Source organism: Miscanthus floridulus, chromosome 16, assembly GCF_019320115.1.
Source record: "Miscanthus floridulus cultivar M001 chromosome 16, ASM1932011v1, whole genome shotgun sequence".
NCBI classification, from domain to species: domain Eukaryota; kingdom Viridiplantae; phylum Streptophyta; class Magnoliopsida; order Poales; family Poaceae; genus Miscanthus; species Miscanthus floridulus.
The window spans coordinates 115,496,315-115,515,982 of NC_089595.1; the positions used below are offsets into that span (position 1 = coordinate 115,496,315).

Consider the following 19,668-nt stretch of genomic DNA (forward strand, 5'->3'; position numbering starts at 1 on the left):
TGGCCTAGCCCGTTGAAACAGTGCTCGGCCCAGCGACAAAAAAGCTGGCCCGGCCTGCTCACGCCCGCGCGCGCCCGCTGTGCCTCCTAGGCCGCAACTTGGGCCTAGGCTAGCAAAGCAGCCCGGTGCGCTCGCAGCCATCCATCTCAGATCGATGGCTGAGCGCGCGTATCGACTGATCAAAATGGCACGACGACGCCGCTTGCCCCCAAACCCTAGCCATTTGCTCTCCCCTTCTCTCTCTTAGCCCCGTAAGCGAACGAGCGCAACGTCCACCGGTGAGAGCCTAGAGCGGAGGATGATGGCGCCGTCGCCGGCTCCCTCGCCGGCATGCATGCTCCCCAGCGGCCTAGCGTGGCCTTGTGATAGTGCCCTAGCGCGGCGTGGAGCCATGCCCTAGCGCAGCATGGAGCCCTTCCTAGAGGACTCTAGTGAGTGGAGGCTAGTGAGGTAAGCCTCAAGCCGCCTCCCAAGCCCTTCCCATTTCCCCTTCTTCTCTCTGTATTGGATCTTCTTCTATTCTTCTCGGAGTTGATCCGATCTAGGGTTAGGGTTAGGATTAAGGTTACTGTTCATCTTTCACGACGGGTTAGGGTTAGGGTTTGAGTACTTTTTGAAAATGAGACCCCCTTCTTACTCCTTTTCTTCACCCGATTAGGGTTTAGGGTTCGATCAACCCTCTGCTTCTCTTTTCTTTCAATCCAAATTGAATCACCTCCTTCTAATTTCTTCTACTCGGTTTTCTATCTCGATAAGCTAGATCTATGCCTAGTTAGGTGACTCATACCATTGATGAAAAGTTACTGGATCAACTAGAAATAGATCTAGCATGTGTGAAAGCTCTAGTTTGGTTTTGGTGAATTGATGAAACCCTAAGTGCTAACCTAGTTTATCAAGTGATCATGAGATAGGTAGCACATTCCAAGTGGAGAAGCAAATAAAGACCATGACATGATGATGGTGATGCCATGGTGATGATCAAGTGCTTGGACTTGAAAAGAAGAAAGAGAAAAACAAAAGGCTCAAGGCAAAGGTATAAATTGTAGGAGCCATTTTGTTTCAGTGATCAAGACACTTAGAGAGTGTGATCACATTTAGGTTTGATAGCCGTACTATTAAGAGGGGTGAAACTCGTATCGGAATGCGGTTATCAAAGTGGCACTAGATGCTCTAACTCGTTGCATATGCATTTAGGATCTAGTGGAGTGCTAACACCCTTGAAAATGTTTGTGAAAATACGCTAACACATGTGCACAAGGTGATACACTTGGTGGTTGGCACATTTGATCAAGGGTGGTGAAGTTTGGGAGCAAGGGTAAGAAACTCCACCGGCGGAGTGTTTGTCCATAGTGTGCGGATAGTCCGACAGTGCCACCGGCGCCCTAGACAGAAAAGATGGAAGTCACTAGAAGTGTCCGGACGCTGGCCTCGGTTGGACCAGCGTGTCCGGTCTGGTGTAATAGCGAAGACGCTGGCGTCGGTCAAATGATCAGATGCTAGGTCGCTCTACGACCGAACACTGGCAGGGTGCGTCCGGTCAGTGCTGACGTACATTGACGTGAGGCGCACAGAGGAGACGTTGAGTGACCGGACGCTGGGTGAGTTCGGTCGGGCATGACCGGACACGTCCGGTAGTGAAAATTCGCATTTGGAACCTTACTAGAAACGATCGGACGCTGAGGTCCAGCGTCCGGTCACTTTCTAACTGACGCGTCTGGTCATCACTTAATCGTTGAAATTGGGTGATCGGCATTTGAAGCCGATGACATGTGGCACACATCGCATGACTGGACGCTGAGGTCCAGCGTCCGGTCAATCTAACCGGAGCGTCCGGTCGGCCCATGTTCAGTGCAGTGAGGAGCTCAATGGCTCTATTTCATGGGGGCTTCTATTTAAGCCCCATGGCCGGCTCAAGCTCACTCTCTTGGCCATTTGCATTGACATAGCAACTTTGTGAGCTTAGCCAAAGCCCTCCCACTCATCTCCATCAATGATTCATCATCTTTGTGAGATTGGGAGAGAATCCAAGTGCATTGCTTGAGTGATTGCATCTAGAGGCACTTGGTGTTTGTGTTTCGCTGTGGGATTTGCTTGTTACTCTTAGTGGTTGCCGCCACCTAGATGGCTTGGAGCAGCGAGGATCGTCGAGCGGAGGGTGGTGATTGTCTCTGATTTCGATCGTGGTGATTGTGAGGGGTTCTTGACCTTTCTCCGGCAGAGTGCCAAAAGGTACTCTAGTGGATTGCTCATGGCTTGTGTGATCCTCATCTTGTGTTGGTTGTGCGGCACCCTTTTGAGGGTTTGGCGTGTGATGCCAATTAGCGTGTGAACCTCTAAGTGAGTGAATCGCCACAATGAGAACTAGCTTGCCGGCAAGCAAGTGAACCTCGGTAAAAAATCATTGTATTCATCATTGATTCCGAGGTGATTGGTCTTCATTGTTATTCATCCTTGTGATTGATTGGTTCCTTCATCTACATGGCGGTATAACTTTCTTGATCACTCTCTTTATATTACCGCAAACTAGTTGTCAACCTCTTTAGTGTAGCTAGTTGTGAGAGCTTGCTTGCTTGGTTGGTGTGGCTCTTTAGTTAGCCTTTGAGAACACATTAACATAGGGTTTGATTGGGTGGTGGAACTCTTGAGGAAGTTCATGATGTTGAATTTGATGAAACCAAGGGTTCACAAGTAGAGAATGAGAACTTAGAAGATGTTAGTGGAATTCAACTTTTAAATGCCATGAAGAACATGGATATTGATGAATTGAGGCCTAGGCAAGTGAATAATGATGAAGATGATCAAGTACAAGTGCTCTCCAACTCAAATGTGCAAGATGATACAAATCAAGCTAGTGCAAGTGGCTCTCATGATAATGAACAAGAATAAGTGGCTAGTACATTATCTCAACCTAATGATCAAGCAAGTGCAAGCAATCAAGTTCCAATACTCCAACCAACAAATATTGCAAGAGATCATCCATTGGACACTATCATTGGTGATATTTCTAGAGGTGTACAAACAAGATCAAGATTAGCATTATTTTGTGAGCATTTCTCATTTGTGTCATCCATTGAACCAAAAAAGATAGATGAAGCATTGAAGAATGTTGATTGGGTGAATGCTATGCATGAAGAATTGAATAACTTCACAAGAAATCAAGTATGGGAATTAGTAGAGAGACCAAAGGGACACAATATGATTAGAACCAAATGGGTCTTTAGAAACAAGCAAGATCAAGATGGGATAGTAGTAAGAAATAAAGCAAGAAGGTTAGCACAAGGCTATATACAAGTTGAAGGTCTTGACTTTGGAGAAACATATGCCTCGGTTGCTAGATTGGAAGCAATTAGAATCTTGCTAGCCTATGCTTGTGCCCACAACATCAAGCTCTATCAAATGGATGTTAAGAGTGCATTTCTCAATGGTTACATAAATGAAGAAGTATATGTTGAGCAACCTCCTAGTTTTGAAGATGATAAGAAGCCCAACCATGTATATAAGTTGAAGAAGGCATTATATGGCTTGAATCAGCACCTAGAGCATGGTATGAGAGATTGAGGGACTTCCTCCTCTCTAAAGGGTTCATGATGGGCAAGGTTGACACCACTCTTTTCATCAAGAAGATCAGAAAAGATCTATTTGTATTGCAAATCTATGTTGATGACATCATATTTGGATCAACCAATCAAGACTTTTGTGATGAGTTTGGAAAGATAATGGCTAATGAGTTTAAAATGTCCATGATTAGAGAGTTAAGTTACTTTCTTGGCCTTCAAATCAAGCAATTGAAAAAATGGTACATTTGTGAGTCAAGGCAAGTACATCAAGGACATAATCAAGAAGTTTGGCATGAGTGATAGCAAAGTCATTAGCACACCAATGGGAACAAATGACAACTTGGATAGTGATGCAAGTGGCAATATGGTGGATCAAAAATTATATCGGTCTATGATTGGAAGCCTACTTTATGTGACCAGATTAAGGCCGGATGTCATGTTTAGTGTATGCATGTGTGCAAGATTTCAAGCCTCACCAAGAGAAAGTCATTTGAAGGCTACAAAGAGAATATTGAGGTACTTGAAGCATACACCAAATGTTGGTTTGTGGTATCCCAAAGGAGCAAAGTTTGAGCTAGTTGGCTACTTCGACTCGGACTATGCGGGATGCAAGGTTGAAAGAAAGAGCACCTTGAGCACATGTCAATTATTGAGAAGATCACTTGTTTCATGGTCATCAAAGAAGCAAAACAATGTTGCATTATCAACCGCCGAAGCCGAATACATATCTGCCGGTAGTTGTTGTGTACAAATACTTTGGATGAAGGCCACCTTGAGTGACTTTGGAATCAAGTTCAAGAAAGTGTCATTGCTATGTGACAATGAGAGTGCAATCAAGTTGACCAACAATCCGGTTCAACATGCAAGAACATAGCACATTGATGTCCGCCACCATTTCATAAGAGATCACCAATAAAAAGGGGACATTTGCATTGAGAGTGTAGGCACCGAAGATCAACTTGCCGATATATTCACCAAGCCATTGGATGAGAAAAGGTTTTGCAAGCTAAGGAATAAGTTGAACATATTGGATTTCTCAAATATGTGTTGATGCACCCCCCACTTATATGAGATGCCTCTCCTTCGAGCAATCCAAGGTAAAAGTTGATTGGCATGGCATACATCATTGCTAAGGACATGTTTAGTGCATCTAGTCATCTCTCCATTTTATTAGGCTCATTCATGAAAATCAAATGAATTTGATGATTGTATGGTACCACTATTGCTTCTATGCTTATTTTGATCTAGTGGTAGCATATGACATGTTTGTGGGCTTGTAAACCTAGTGTTTAATCTAGAAAATGAGCTCCAAGTGTTTAACTCAACATGGTACAAGATAACCCTTATTTGGAGGTGTGAAGAAGCTTGTCTTTGGATCAAACCGAGTTAAATATCTTTGGCAAATGATCTAGATTGGACCAAATTTTGGGAATATGATCCTTACCCCATTGATTGACATTGATAATCCTAACCTATCTACCTTTTAAACCTTTGTGGTCATTGATGACAAAGGGGGAGAAATAGTGCACAAAGATAGTAAATAGACACCAAAGGGGAGAATTTGACATAGGGGGAGAGATATGACAAAGGAAAATAATCAATTAAAATTTTGAGCACACAAGTAGGGGGAGCAAGCTCATGAACTTGTATGGTGCATTTGAATGTGCATTTCATATGTTTGCTTGCATGGCACAAGTTTTAAAATTTCGATATCCATGCTTGTGTGGAGTATGCTAGTTATAGGATTGAATGATAAAATGAAAAACTAGCATGCATAGGTTATATAGTGATTTCATTTTCAAAGTGTTGTTTTCAAGTGGTATCAAGCTAACCATGATGCCAAGGATGGTATAATGGTGCACTCTGATTGGTATCACGCTTCAAAGGTCCATCTTTTATACTTTAGCATCATTTGGTAGACATTGTCTCCTATATTTGCTATCTAAGCATATGTGCAAGCCACAATCCAAACTCGTAGCACATATGTAGGGGGAGCAATTGCTACCATATGGAGTTCATGAAACTTGTCCATATCCTTTTTCACATGGTAAATATGCTTGGACAAGCAACATGGATTCAATTGAATTTCAATTCATATCTTTGTGAAAGGGTTGTCATCAATTACCAAAAAGAGGGAGATTGAAAGCTCTAGTTTGATTTTGGTGAATTGATGAAACCCTAAGTGCTAACCTAGTTTATCAAGTGATCATGAGATAGGTAGCACCTTCCAAGTGGAGAAGCAAATGAAGACCATGACATGATGACGGTGATGCCATGGTGATGATCAAGTGCTTGAACTTGAAAAGAAGAAAGAGAAACAAAAGGCTCAAGGCAAAGGTATAAATTATAGGAGTCATTTTGTTTCAGTGATCAAGACACTTAGAGAGTGTAATCATATTTAGGTTTGATAGCCATACTATTAAGAGGGGTGAAACTCATATCAGAATGCGGTTATCAAAGTGCCACTAGATGCTCTAACTCGTTGCATATGCATTTAGGATCTAGTGCAGTGCTAACACCCTTGAAAATGTTTGTGAAAATATGCTAACACATGTGCACAAGGTGATACACTTGGTGGTTGGCACATTTGATTAAGGGTGGTGAAGTTTGGGAGCAAGGGTAAGAAACTCCACCGGCGCCCTAGAAGAAAAGACGGAAGTCATTGGAAGTGACCGGACGCTGGCCTCGGTTGGACCGGCGCATCTGGTCAGGTGTAACAGCGAAGATGCTGGCGTCGGTCAAATGACCAGACACTGGGCCGCTCTATGACCGAACGCTGGTAGGGTGCATTCGGTCAGTGCTGGCGTACGCCGACGTGAGGCGCACAGAGGAGACGTTGAGTGATTGGACGCTGGGTGAGTCCGGTCGGGCATGACCGGACGCGTCTGGTCGTGAAAATTTGTGTTTGAAACCTTACTAGAAACGACCGGACGCTGAGGTCCAGCGTCTAGTCACTTTCTAACTGACGCGTCCGGTCATCACTTGACCATTGAAATCGGGTGATCGGCATTTGAAGCCGATGACACGTGGCGCACATCGCACGACCGGACGCTGAGCTCCAGTGTCCAGTCAATCTGATCGGAGAGTCCGGTCGACCCGTGTTCAGTGCAGTGAGGAGCTCAATGGCTCTATTTCGTGGGGGCTTCTATTTAAGCCCCATGGCCGGCTCAAGCTCACTCTCTTGGCCATTTGCATTGACATAGCAACCTTGTGAGCTTAGCCAAAGCCCTCCCACTCATCTCCATCATTGATTCATCATCTTTGTGAGATTGGGAGAGAATCCAAGTGCATTGCTTGAGTGATTGCATCTAGAGGCACTTGGTGTTCGTGTTTCGCTGTGGGATTCGCTTGTTACTCTTGGTGGTTGCCGCCACCTAGACGGCTTGAAGTAGCGAGGATCGTCGAGCGAAGGGTGGTGATTGTCTCCGGCTCCGATCGTGGTGATTGTGAGGTGTTCTTGACTTTTCCCCGGTGGAGTGCCAAAAGGTACTCTAGTGGATTGCTCGTGGCTTGTGTGATCCCCATCTTGTGTTGGTTGTGCAGCACCCTTTTAAGGGTTTGGCGTGTGATGCCAATTAATGCGTGAACCTCCAAGTGAGTGAATCACCACAACGAGGACTAGCTTGCCGGCATGCAAGTGAACTTCAGTAAAAAATTATTGTGTTCATCATTGATTCCGATGTGATTGGTCTTCATTGTTATTCATCCTTGTGATTGATTGGTTCTTTCATCTACACGGCAGTATAACTTTCTTGATCACTCTCTTTACATTACTGCAAACTAGTTGTCAAGCTCTTTAGTGTAGCTAGTTGTGAGAGCTTGCTTGGTTGGTTGGTGTGGCTCTTTAGTTAGCCTTTAAGAGCACATTAACATAGGGTAGTGTCCTAGCTATTGTGTGAATAGATACTATCTAAACTAGAATTGTGGTAGGTGGCTTGCATTTTGAGTAGGCTAGCGCATCTCTTGCTTCGCCTCATAATTGTCTAACCTTTTTGTTAAGTGTTGTTGTAGAAATTTTTATTAGGCTATTCACCCCCCTCTAGCCATTAGGACCTTTCAATGTGTACTTACATTTGGGATAAATAGCAAGTCCTAGAACATGTACTAGTACGTGATTAACAAATAGAGCGAGAGAGAGAGAGGGGTTGCGAAGGTGTAAACCATCAGCCGCCTTCGTAGAAGATAAGCTGGCCGTGGGGTTGCTTGACGGTGGCGCGGTGAAGCCCGGCAATGAAGGCGCTGTCGCGGTGGTGGTGGTGCAGAGGCGGCGGTGGCTAGTGGAGGAGATTCCTGTCGCTGGCAACACCCCTTCTCTAGACTGGCTAGGGTTAGGATGTAGGTAGGGCGTCTGGCGGCTTAGGTGAACCTCGTGCCTTGTGCCTCGGCCCCCACCTTCCTTTTTATAGCGTTGTGCAATAGGGACCCACCAACCATGGAGCGGTTGGGCACCCCCGATCAGGGCGTGGATCCAAGAGCCCAATTGGTTGTTGGGCCAATTGGAAGAGATCAATCTAACAATACAGAGACAGATACAACAATCTATGGACAGTCCATGATGGGGAACTACTCTGGATCCTCACGCGCTAGATAGAGGATCATCTTCTTTTTTGTGACTGCCTTGATCGTCTTCTTTTTGTGAATTGGTCTCAAATAAGCATCCCTCGGTATCCAATTATCATGCCAAAGATGACTGCTTTTGCCATTCCCGATAAGCCCAATTATGCCTTTCTTCAACGATTCAATGTCTGTTCAATTGCACACTATGTATACTTGTCAAAAAAAATTGCACCATGTATTGGATCCATTGCTTGTGAAAATTGTGTCAAGCAATTTTCCACTAGAGCTTTTAGAGGTCTATAATAGAGACTATTTGGAAAGTGTAGGATCTCTGGTACGCCTAGAGGGGGGTGAATAGGCCTATAAATATTCAACTCAAATCAAAGTCAAATTCATCCGTGGCACTACCGCTCTGTGAGCACAACACTGCCGCACCTGCAGGAGAGATTAGTTTACAGTTCAAAATCTACCCAACAAAATTTAGATCGTGTAAATTTCTTAGCTTTCTACAGGGTAGTAGATCATAGATCAATAGCTAAAAATGGTGGAAACACCACACACACAAGTAGATCAGCCTCAATCCTAGAAATTACCTCAACAACAATAAGAACACAAGTATAGCAACGCAAGCACAAGATGACACAAGGATTTATCCCGTGGTTCAGCTCGTCGCCAAGGCTTGCCTATATCCACATTGTTAAGGTATGCCACTAAGGCTTAGGGATTTGTAACTCTACCTCGTTCTCAAGTTAAGAGAGTGAACTCTTAAGATGAGGGTAATTTTACTTGCTCCAAGAGGTGGTTACAAACCTCCTGGGATTGCCACACAAGTTGGCAAGCTCCATGGGCAATGCACTAGCCGGCTAGGAGCCAAGCTCCAAGAGTAATAAATATAACTGCCGGCCAAAACATGAACCAAGTGCTCTTTAGAGTTCAGAATCAATGGAACTACTCTCTAATTAAGTTTTGGACCCTTATCCCTCAAGGATTGATGGAGAAATCAATGGATTTGCTTGAGGGCTTGAGGTCAACAATGGAGTGAGAGAGAGAGCTCCTGCTCTATTTTGGGCGTGCTGAAGTGAGGAACAAGAGAGCAGGTTTGGTTGGTTACCATTGGGGAGGAAGGGAAAAGGTATATATACCCCCAACCTCCAACGGTCACTTAAATCGCATATAGCCATTGGAGAGGAAAGGGAAAGGTATATATATCCCCAGCCCTCAACGGACACTGCACCCAAGAGGTCGGGCGAGATGAGGCTACGACCAAAGGGTCGGGCGAGCCAGAGCCCGCGACCTTGGGGTCGAGCGAGCCAAAGCCCGTGACCTTGGGGTCGGGCGAGACAGCCGCGACCAAAGGGTCGGGCGAGCCGGAGCCCGTGACCTTGGGGTCGAGCGAGACGGAGCCTGCGACCATGGGGTCGAGCAAGATGGAGCCCGCGACCAAAGGGTTAGGCGAACCAAAGCCCATGCCCAAGGGGTCGGGTGAACCGAAGCCCATGCCCAAGGGGTCAGGCGAGACGGAGCTCGCACCCAAGGGGTCGGGTGAGTCGGAGCTCGCACCCTGCAAGACAACAAGGGTAATAGTGAAGTGAACTGTCTTGGCTGTGAATCTAAGGATGCATGTGGTTATATGAGCACTTGGTAGCACATATTAACTTAACCATTATGTCCCCCTTTATAGTACAGCTTTTCCTATACTCAAATTCAATGTGTAAAAGAATTTAAACCTCCTTTGAGTTTGAAGCCATCTACATTTATAATTGAGGGCTCCTCCGTTTCGTGTAGCATCCTCGAATATAAATTCCCTGCTTGTCATCTCGATAAATCTCATTAGTTCTCTAATTACGAGGTCATTATGACCAAAACCTACAATTAGGGCTTGATTGCACTTTCAGAAAGATTAAAAGTGTCGTGCCAACATTTTGGTTGCATCAAATTATTCCAAGAGACCCAATGAGTATTCTTTTTCTCCTCTTCTCCACCCATCAATAAAGTCAAATCATTTCCATAAGATCATAACATAGGCCTTTAGGAAGCCTAAAGACACCCATCGTATATGTATTATGTACCAAGGTTCTGTGAAAATGATTTTACCAAAACTTTCTTTGGTGTCATTGATGAGCACTCAAATCAGCTAATTTTTTATCGAAATATGCTCTAATTGATTGGAACTCAGGTTGTGTTTGATTTGAAGAAAGGTATGAATAGAATCGTCCCATCTCAGTGTTTGGTTTGGGGGACAGATCAATCCCTAATTTGTGTTTGGTTTTGAGGACATTAAATCTGGGATGAACTTTCCTAACGAGCGGATCCGGTCTATTGGCCTGATATTTATTCTCTTCTTCCACATGCTTCTTCCTCCAATAAAAGAAAAACAAAGGTGAATGCCCAACTTCCATTCTTCATCTCGCCATGCTTGCCCCCATGATAGGTGTCCCACATGTAGGTGGAATATTCCCTAATAGGATCGTTCCGTCCCTGAGTGCCCCCACCACTAGGATAAAATAGAATATCCAACTTTGTCCCTATCTTATTCCTAAAAACACTATTTTATCATTCTTCATGTGACCCTATGGAGTGGGCAGTTCGAGATATTTCTCATCAAAAGTGAAAAGCCTTGTTTTCAATTAAAGCATACCTTGGATGGAATGCTGGGGTTCATCACATCATAAAGTCCAAACATAATCATCATCCTGGGTTAATTAACTAACCAATGCAACTACAATACACCTACTCAAAGTGCATTGGCCTTTTCATTTTTACAATAATTTGGGCCACCAAAAAGCTTCCATATCAATACTCACAAATTTGCTAATGGAATTGAATTGGCCTTGTGAAAGGTATGGGCTCCAACTCTGATACCAGTTGAAAAGAGACCATGAGCATATGAATACAACCAAAAGATCCAAGGGGGAGAGGGATGAATTGGGTCTCTAAAGATTTAAACGTGGGGTTTTCTTGAAATGCACTATAAAAACCATAAACTTAACAAACATGATATGCACCTTAATTTTTTTTTCCAATGTGCCCTACCTACCCAACTCATAAAAAAATTTGCAACCTAAATTCAATCCTACTAGCTAGTCTATACTAATCTAGGAAAGAAAAATGTCACACAAGTGAAGCAACAAGTAAAGAGCAAATCAAAAGAGAAAACTCCCGGAGACGTGGCAATTTTCCAGTGGCATCGGTTGCCAAAATGCAATTTCTCATCCACGTTGAACTCCACCAAGGTATGCTCCTGATCATGAAGCCTTCCCCCATTCATGGTGTTGAGCTCGCCACAAAGGTTTGTGCAATCAAGTCAAGTGCCACAAGCCACTAAGGCTCACCACTATTGCCCAACTCTCCCGGTCATCTTGTTGTCGTCTTCTACGAATCTTCTCCACTAAGGAGGGGGGTCTCTTTGTCCTCGTACTCCAAGTCATCGCCGCTCCACACCAAGCTCGGAGGATTGACGCCAGAAGGGTCACTGCCTTTGACGGAAAGTCACTAAGACTTCAAGTGCTCAAGTATAGCAATCCAATCACTTAAGATCTCAAATTCTAAGGCCTAACCCTTATATAAAGGTGAAGACTTAGGTCTATCATATGCCTTGGATGTGATCAATGTACACTTGAGAGGGTAGATAGAGTGTAGAATCATTTGCTCTAGCTTGTAGCAATCTTGGGGCACTCCAACCACATCAGCAAGTGAGTCAGATCCCATATATATAGCCCGCTCACCCCGACGAGATGTTAGATGAAAAAAAACAATTTTCTAGGGCAGTGAATGATTCGATGTTAGGCAGAAAGATCAACGCAGGACTATCACCAATCGCCCGGTGCACCATCTTCTTCGCACTTGGATAGTACGGTGCATGTTTTCACACAGTGCCACACTGTTGGCCATCAAATGATCCACCGATTCCTTCTCCACACTTTTTTTCGAAAACCTAATTCCTTCTCCACACTGCCGGGACGTCCGGTGGGTGCTCACATTGTGGCCGCCCTTGCTGGACGTCGTTAGACGATATACTGCCTTCTGTACTACTCCCTCAGTTCCAAATTATAAGACGTTTTGACTTTTGTAGCTACATTGTTTTTTCTATTCATCTAGATATAGTGTATATCTAAATGCGTAGCAAATGCTATGTATTTAGAAAAACCAAAACATCTTTTTATTTGTAACGCGTGCCTGTTTGTCTGGCAGGTGTAAAAAAGTGATAAAACCCTTTCTTCGGCTTCTGCACTGATAGAACTGAAATTTCGGAGTTCTCTGTTTTCTATATGTGATAAATTAAACCCATACTCAGCATGTTGGTCCAATACGTTTATACTCATCCATTCAGTCAGTCAATGGAGAGTAGCAGTTGTTTTACAATGTACAAATAAGGCGACACGGCAGGCTACACTACAGCTAGCTGCACATCACCAGCCCTTGTAATCTTAGCAAACAAACGAACAGATAAACCAGCATATCTGATTACTACTACTAATCAAACTCTAAGCTAAACTGCTAAATTTGCCTCTTAATGCATGCGACAGCTTGCATGCCAAATGCTTCCACGTTAAAACATCGGAAATGGCTGCCGTGTCGCTAGAATGGAAGAACGCGCTCCAAGGAAAGGAAAAGAACAAGCGAAAACGGTAAGAGAGAAATCTCAAACAAGCACGCAGCGCCTCACAGCTCTGTGCTGCTAGATGGGAATAGCACCATTGCCGTTTGTTGAATAGTGCCCGTTCACCAGGCCGTTCAGTGGCATCATGAGGTGCCCATTCTGGTAAGCTTTTAGCTTCGGTGCTCCTTCAGTGGCTTTTAGCTTTCTGCCTGTTGAACTGATAATAACGCCACGTTGATCAAGCTGACCTGATGAAGCTGCTATCAATCCTGCCAAGATTTTCATTAAGTGCTCAAGCGTTTAAATTTCTTTCAAAAGCAAAGAACACTTCAGCAGGCAAAATAAGTAGAGTTTGAGGATGTCTTACCTAAGAAAAGCGGAGATGGCTTGCCAGGCCTTGACTTGAATTCAGGGTGAAATTGTACACCAACGAAAAACCTAAGAGTTGGTAGTTCGATAATCTGCATGTGACAAATCAAATATATGAGACCAGTACATGGTTAATCTTCATGAAAAATGTTGGCAATCATACCTCCATGCGTTTACCGCTTTCATCCCTGCCAACGAAAGAAAGCCCTGCTTTCTCAAATTCTGGGACCATATCAGGATTGACCTCGTATCTGTGGCGGTGCCTTTCATCAACGTAGCTAGCATTGCCATACCTAAGGCAGTTCAGAATTCAGACGATTACCCAAGTACTCCATAGACCATAGATAATCAAGTGGTGAAAGATGGGCCAGATGTATAACTCCTGCAGAAACAATGGTGAAAGATGTGGGAGGTGCTTCTTACAGTTTAGCAGATTTGCAGTTAGTGACCTGGAAAAAGGTCCTCCTAGATCCAAGGCGCATTGTTGCCCCCATATGGGTTTTGGATCCCTGCAGAACAAGAGGAGCATGGTTGGCACTAAAACTCATGCTAATTTTCAACACAAAGGAATTAGGTAACTACACTAGCAACTGAAGCAAAATAATTACCTCTGGCATGAAAATAACACATGGTGTTTTTGTGGTTGGATCAAACTCCGTGCTGTTAGCACCATGCAACTTCATGATAGAACGTGCAAACTCAATCACTGCAATTTGCATGCCCAAGCAAATGCCAAGATAAGGAATGTTCTTTTCTCGCGCGTATTTTGCAGCAAGAATTTTCCCTTGGACTCCTCTGTCTCCAAAACCTCCTGGCACCAACACACCATCTGCACCCTGAGGTGTAAAAATTCGTTCAATTTTCTATATAGTGGGCTAGTGGTATGTCACAAGAAGGCATTCTATGCTTACCTTTAGCAACTCCCATGCTTTTTCATAGGCATCAGGAGTCTGCAATGCGACAGTCTCCCAATTATTGTCAGTTAATTCTCTAAGATATAGAAAAGAATTGATAAGGCATAAATAAAACTGACCTCTTCTGCTGTAGAATCTTCAAGATCACAGGAAGGAACCCAGTCCACCACAAGTTTCCTGTCCAAAGCAACCGATGCATGCAAAAGAGCCTGGCAGAAGATGAAGAAACAGATAAGGCCCACTAGTTTTGTTCAAAACTGTATGTGTTATAAGATATAAAACAGTAATGGCACCTTGATAACAGATAGGTAGGAATCTGACAAGCCAGTATACTTTCCAACCATAGCAATCCTAACCTGAAAAGGATTTTCATGCCATAATATCAAGCACTGGTTGTTATATAAGCTAGGAGTCAATTCGGTATTGGAAACAGAAGTTAAAATGATCAACAAACCAACCGGAGTTTTCAATCTGTCACATCTGCTGGCTCTTTCAGTCCATTCAGACAATTGGGGTTCTCGAGCAACTTTACCCACACTGCACACATGAAGAAATAATACATGTAAGTTTCATAGAAATGAAGCCAACTGGAAGAGCTTATAATACTTTGGTCCAATGGCATACCACTGAAGGTCTAACACTTTCAAAATAGCTTCATGGGCCTTCTGATCCTATAAAGAGAGAAAAGAATTCAGGTTAACCATGTCAAATGAGAATTTGGCAATCATGCATACAAATAATTTCATATGACATACTCTGAGCAACAAAGGGATGTGCCAAATGTTCGTGACATCATGGAGATTAATGATATTTGGTATCTGCCAAATAAAATCAAAGTCAGCATTGCTGTTGCATGATACGGACTTGATTTATTAAAAAAAAAACTCTTGAGCAGGCAACATTTTTACCGGAACATGACAAAATTGTGCGAGCTTCACTTTCACATGTTCTTCAAGTGGCTGCCAAGAAGCACAGAGCAAACCATTTATACAGCCACCATCAGCATTGAAAGGTTCAGGAGGCACAGAATGAAAATACAGATACAAGTTATGTGGAATACCTGTGTACTACGACATGCCAAAATATCAGGCAAGAGTCCAAGTCCTCTAAGTCCGCGAACACTATGTTGGGTTGGCTTTGTTTTCTAGATAATAGAGGAAACAACAGCATTAGTTTCTGAACAGTAATAATATCTTTGGAATATAAAAAGTAACACTGTGCCCCAAAATCAGCAGAAGCTTACCTGCTCACCAACTACATTTAGAACTGGCACAAGACTAACATGCACCAAGCAGAAGTTTCCAGGCCCTGACAATTTTCACAAGATTGCATCAATAAACAATTTATGCTAATAGCGAATAGACATCGGATCAACATCCTTGAGTAAAAACATAAGTAAAACAAGGAAAAAGATTACGGAGATTTACAGAGTTTCCTTACCTACACGGTATGAAAATTGACCTAATGCTTCAATGAAAGGCATTGATTCAATGTCCCCTGCATCAAGAATGCCACTGTCGTTACAACAACAACAACAACAACAACAACAACAAAGCCTTTAAATCTCAAATAAGTTGGGGTAGGCTAGAGTTGAAACCCAGCAGAAGCAATCATTTTCTTTCGGGTTTCATCTCCATTTAAGTGGCTAAGTTTTTACATTGGCTCGCCACGCCTAACACAACCCTCCTCCTTTACCAGGGCTTGGGATCTGCTATGCTGGGACACCAAAGGCGCCACACCAAAGAATGCCACTGTCGTTATGCGGCAAAAATATTTTGTCTCCTGCACCGGAATACTTACAGGTATGGGAACAATTGAGCAAACTTATGCTATTTTGCAACTTCCTGCAATGATACAGAATGTTTTTTTTACCTAGAGTGCCACCAAGTTCTATGACACAAACATCAGCTGGCTCTTCTGTGCCATCAACTGGATTCATTGCCACACGTTCGATCCACTCTTGTATTTCATCTGTGATGTGCGGCACAACCTGATAAAGAGAATTAACTATAATTCTTAAACTCACTGTAACAATTGGCACCTTTTCTATGGCTACAGAAAAGCATGGAAATCTCTGTTCTGATAACCATTCCTCACCTGGACAGTTTTTCCTAGGTAATCTCCTCTACGCTCCTTGTCAATGACAGACTGCAGTTTGAACATTAGTAGAAAGGTTATTAACAGTTATACTATGAAATCCAAGATATCTCATAAGGTATACAGAAACATATGCTCCGGTGGTCCTAAATTCTATCGACTACAAAGTGATAGACGACAGCTACCCATTTTCATTAAACCATATTTCTAGCATCAGAATTTCATTATCTATTCTAATTCATATTATGTGTTACTATACTTTATGATAAATCCTGAACGCACATATTTAATTTCAACCACTAGACGGATTTGCAGATGCAGTAAAGGAAGCATCCAGTTCTACAAAGGGTCCTAGCCTATGATTGGTGCACTATTAACCTGATGATATGCTTTCTGCCAACCAATTGCTTGAGACAGCATTACAGCAGTGGCTGACTAAGGACCAGATGATTTCCCACATGCATTATTGAACTGTAGCAGATCTTAGAATGAAAAAAAAGCAACATCACAAAAGATTTGTGGGTTCCATTAAAAATTCAGGTAAAGAAGCACCTAACCTTGGTGCAAAAGAAAAAATCACCGAATATTCCTAGTCCGTAAATATCAAGGTGAAGCCTAAGCCACAACTTTAACAGACAATATACTGGCAAATTAGCTCAAAGCCTTGTGTGGACTTTTGAGAGAGGCTGTTTATTCCCGTCACCTGGTAGATCTTCCCCGTGGTTATGTTGTTGTCACGAGTCAACTTGATGTCCAGAAATCGTTCGTAGTTTCCAAGGTCCAAGTCCACCTTTGAAAAGAAGGGATGGAACAAAGTGAAGTCTTGTTAGCCCATGAAAGAAGCCTTAGAGAAATATAGCACAGTTCTAACACGTTGAAGAAGAGGAGAATGGACAGCAGGATAAGTGTATGAAGCGCTAGTACTGACGACAAGTCAGTGACGGTTGAAGTGCAAAACAAGGACGATATGTGGCGCTATCGTGCAGCCGCTGACGTGTACCACTTGGTACTGGTCTAAACAATTGGTGCCTCAAATCTCCAGTAGTGCAATGTGGCGATCGGTGTACAGTGAACCATACGTACAGGGGAAAAGAAAGTACGCACAGGTCTACTATATGCAGTGTGATGAATCGCACCTCACCACCGTCGTCCAAAACAAACACTTCGCCGTGCTCGAACGGAGACATGGTTCCGGCATCGGTGTTAAGGTATGGATCTGCACACCAGCGACAGCGAAAGAAGTTCAGAAACGGCATCATCTCCCAGAGCACCCAACAGATAAAACTCAAGAGTCAGAAGTCTCCACGGCACTAGCTCGATCAACGTACATGCGTAAAGCAAAAACGAGTGTCAAAAAAGATAAAGTAGTATGAGGACTTCAGTGACCGCAATAAGACACGTAAGTATAGCGGGGAGAAACCTGCAGTAAATCAAGTACGGGGCAAGTCCGGGACGTGACGAGACAGGGTAGAAAACGTTTTTGTGCAAATTGAGAGAGTCAGACGCGAGAAATGAAAGGTGCACAGCACTTGGCCCGCATGAAGAGACAAAAACACTCCCGGTCAGGACAAAATTCCAGAGCACGGGATGGCAAATTTGACCTGTATTACTACCCCCAATAAAAAAAAACTGTGCGCCTGAGAAGTTCATGTGCTTCAAGGAACCCAGACAGTGACACTGACACAGGATAAGATGCCCACTTCAACAAAGCAGCGACGAGTACGTGATCGCGGTTCAAAGGGAAAAAAACGAAACATGGGACATGAGGTTATTTTAACAGAAAGCTAGATTGAATGGCCGGCGACTTGGCTTAGCTAATCGCTGGCTGGCTGACCATGAGAGGAAGAAAAGGTAGAATTGCTTTGTGGTACGTACCAACAGAGGAACAAGCCGGCCAAGGCAATAGTAGTAGCAGTATGTAGTAGCAGAAAAAAGAAATTGGGTGTAACATATAAACCATGGAAAGCTACAAGTGCCTACTTTAGCTAATAAAACGATGCCACATGAGATTAAGCCTTATCCACACATCCAACATCCAAGAGCAGCCGAAGGCGACCGCCGTCAAGAGCCCAAATCTGAATCAGGCCCCCATTTCGATGGAAATGGAGTCAGTCCTCCTAGCAGTAGCTAGCAACGTGGGTACCCTAGTGAAGTGTGAACGCCCACCCAATTTGTGACGATCTCGACAGAGAGACGAAGACGAGGGCGGACGGCGAGTTGTTTATGCCCGAACCACCAAACGGAAACGGGCACACGTACGCATGGGAGGGACTACGGGAGAGTGGGGGGGAGGCCAGAAAAAGGCTGGAGCGGCTTTTGTTTTGTACGGGGAGGCCGGGTGTTCGTGGCCTGTGCGATCACGTGGCCGCCATTACTCTCCTCCTTTTTCTGTTTGACCGGAGAGTGCGGAGAGGGGAGAAATCAGAAACAGACGCGCCGCGCGCGCGGGCTGCGGCGGCGGCGGGCTTACCGATCTTGATGGAGGTGACGCGGAAGCCGCAGGACTTGAGCAGGACGCCGATGCTGCTGGCCGTCACGCCCTTCCCGAGCCCGCTCACCACTCCGCCCGTCACCAGCACGTACTTCATGACGGTTCGGGGTCGATCTCCTGGCGAGATAGCGAGCGAGGTCACCTCGGTCGTCGCACGCGATCGAGTCGTCGAGGAGGGAGTAGGGGGGAGGGGAGGAGACTGGCGGCGGTGCCTGCCGCGGCGAGGCGGAGGATGTGGGAGGCGAGATGGGAATGGGAGAGAGGGGTTTTTTTTTGGTTGGGTTGGGGCCCAGCCAAGGGAGGTTGGGGTTTGGGAGCGCGGAGCGCAGTGCGTTAAATAGGCGTTGTTGGCCCTCGGATCGGAGAGGGAGAGGACAGGGCCACTGGTGGGGCCCACTATCGTGCTCCGTCTCATACACGCGTAACTGGCAAGCGCGAAAACCTGTAAAAGCCCCCTCTCTAGTCTACCGGGCCGGGCTCTCTCCTCCTGTGCCGCCTAGAGTACAATTTGCAACGAGATCTTGTAAGCGTACAGTGGTGTGTAGTAGTTTATTCAGACAAATCCAAGCCACTGGACCACACCACACTTCATTGTTTGTGCAGGTATTCTAGTTGCAGGGTCACTAGCTTAGCACGTACTCCCTCCGGTTTTGATATCAACGTCGTTTAGGACAAGGTTTAACATACCAAGGTGTAATTAATTTAGGTCTATTCTTCCATGTTTGCCCTTATTAAATATGCCTCGGAGTTGTTTCAATATAACAATGTCTCTCTACCCGAGTGGCTATTGCATTAGTTTCGAAGGTCGCGGGTTCGATTCCTCAGTTTTGCTGGTTTTTGGCAATTTTGCATGGCGCTGTGGACGCGCGCGCTGCGGCGCTGTGAGTGGGACGCGCGCTGGTAATTTGCATGCGGCGCTGTGGACGCGCGCTAGTAATTTGCATGCGGCGCTGTGGACGCGCGCCGTGCTTTCTCTGTTTTCTCCCGGGCGCTGTTTTTTCTTTTGCATGGCGCCTTTTTTTCTTTTGCATGCGGCGCTGTGGTTGCATTGGCGCCTTTTTTCTTTTGCATGGCGCCTTTTTT

General features: G+C 44.5%; 1 protein-coding gene across 3 annotated transcripts; it reads right to left on the minus strand.

Annotated features, from left to right (window-relative positions):
* Positions 1-12,412: 12,412 nt before the first annotated feature.
* Positions 12,413-18,875, minus strand: LOC136511622 (uncharacterized). 3 transcript variants are annotated; one of them, XM_066505666.1, is made up of 20 exons: positions 18,565-18,875; positions 17,231-17,310; positions 16,798-16,884; positions 16,095-16,145; positions 15,870-15,987; positions 15,438-15,494; positions 15,241-15,305; positions 15,058-15,141; positions 14,906-14,956; positions 14,753-14,815; positions 14,622-14,668; positions 14,456-14,534; positions 14,291-14,353; positions 14,117-14,206; positions 13,995-14,033; positions 13,692-13,919; positions 13,507-13,592; positions 13,247-13,376; positions 13,082-13,175; positions 12,413-12,983 (listed from the first exon to the last, which is right to left on the minus strand). In XM_066505666.1, the coding sequence occupies exons 1-20, from the start codon at positions 18,680-18,682 to the stop codon at positions 12,793-12,795; spliced, it is 1,821 nt and encodes a 606-aa protein (XP_066361763.1). In that variant the 5' UTR covers positions 18,683-18,875; the 3' UTR covers positions 12,413-12,792. The 3 variants fall into 3 exon arrangements, with proteins under 3 accessions (XP_066361763.1, XP_066361764.1, XP_066361762.1); XM_066505667.1 differs by lacking the exon at positions 14,906-14,956; XM_066505665.1 differs by having other exon boundaries at positions 14,291-14,534.
* Between the last annotated feature and the right edge of the window lie 793 nt (positions 18,876-19,668).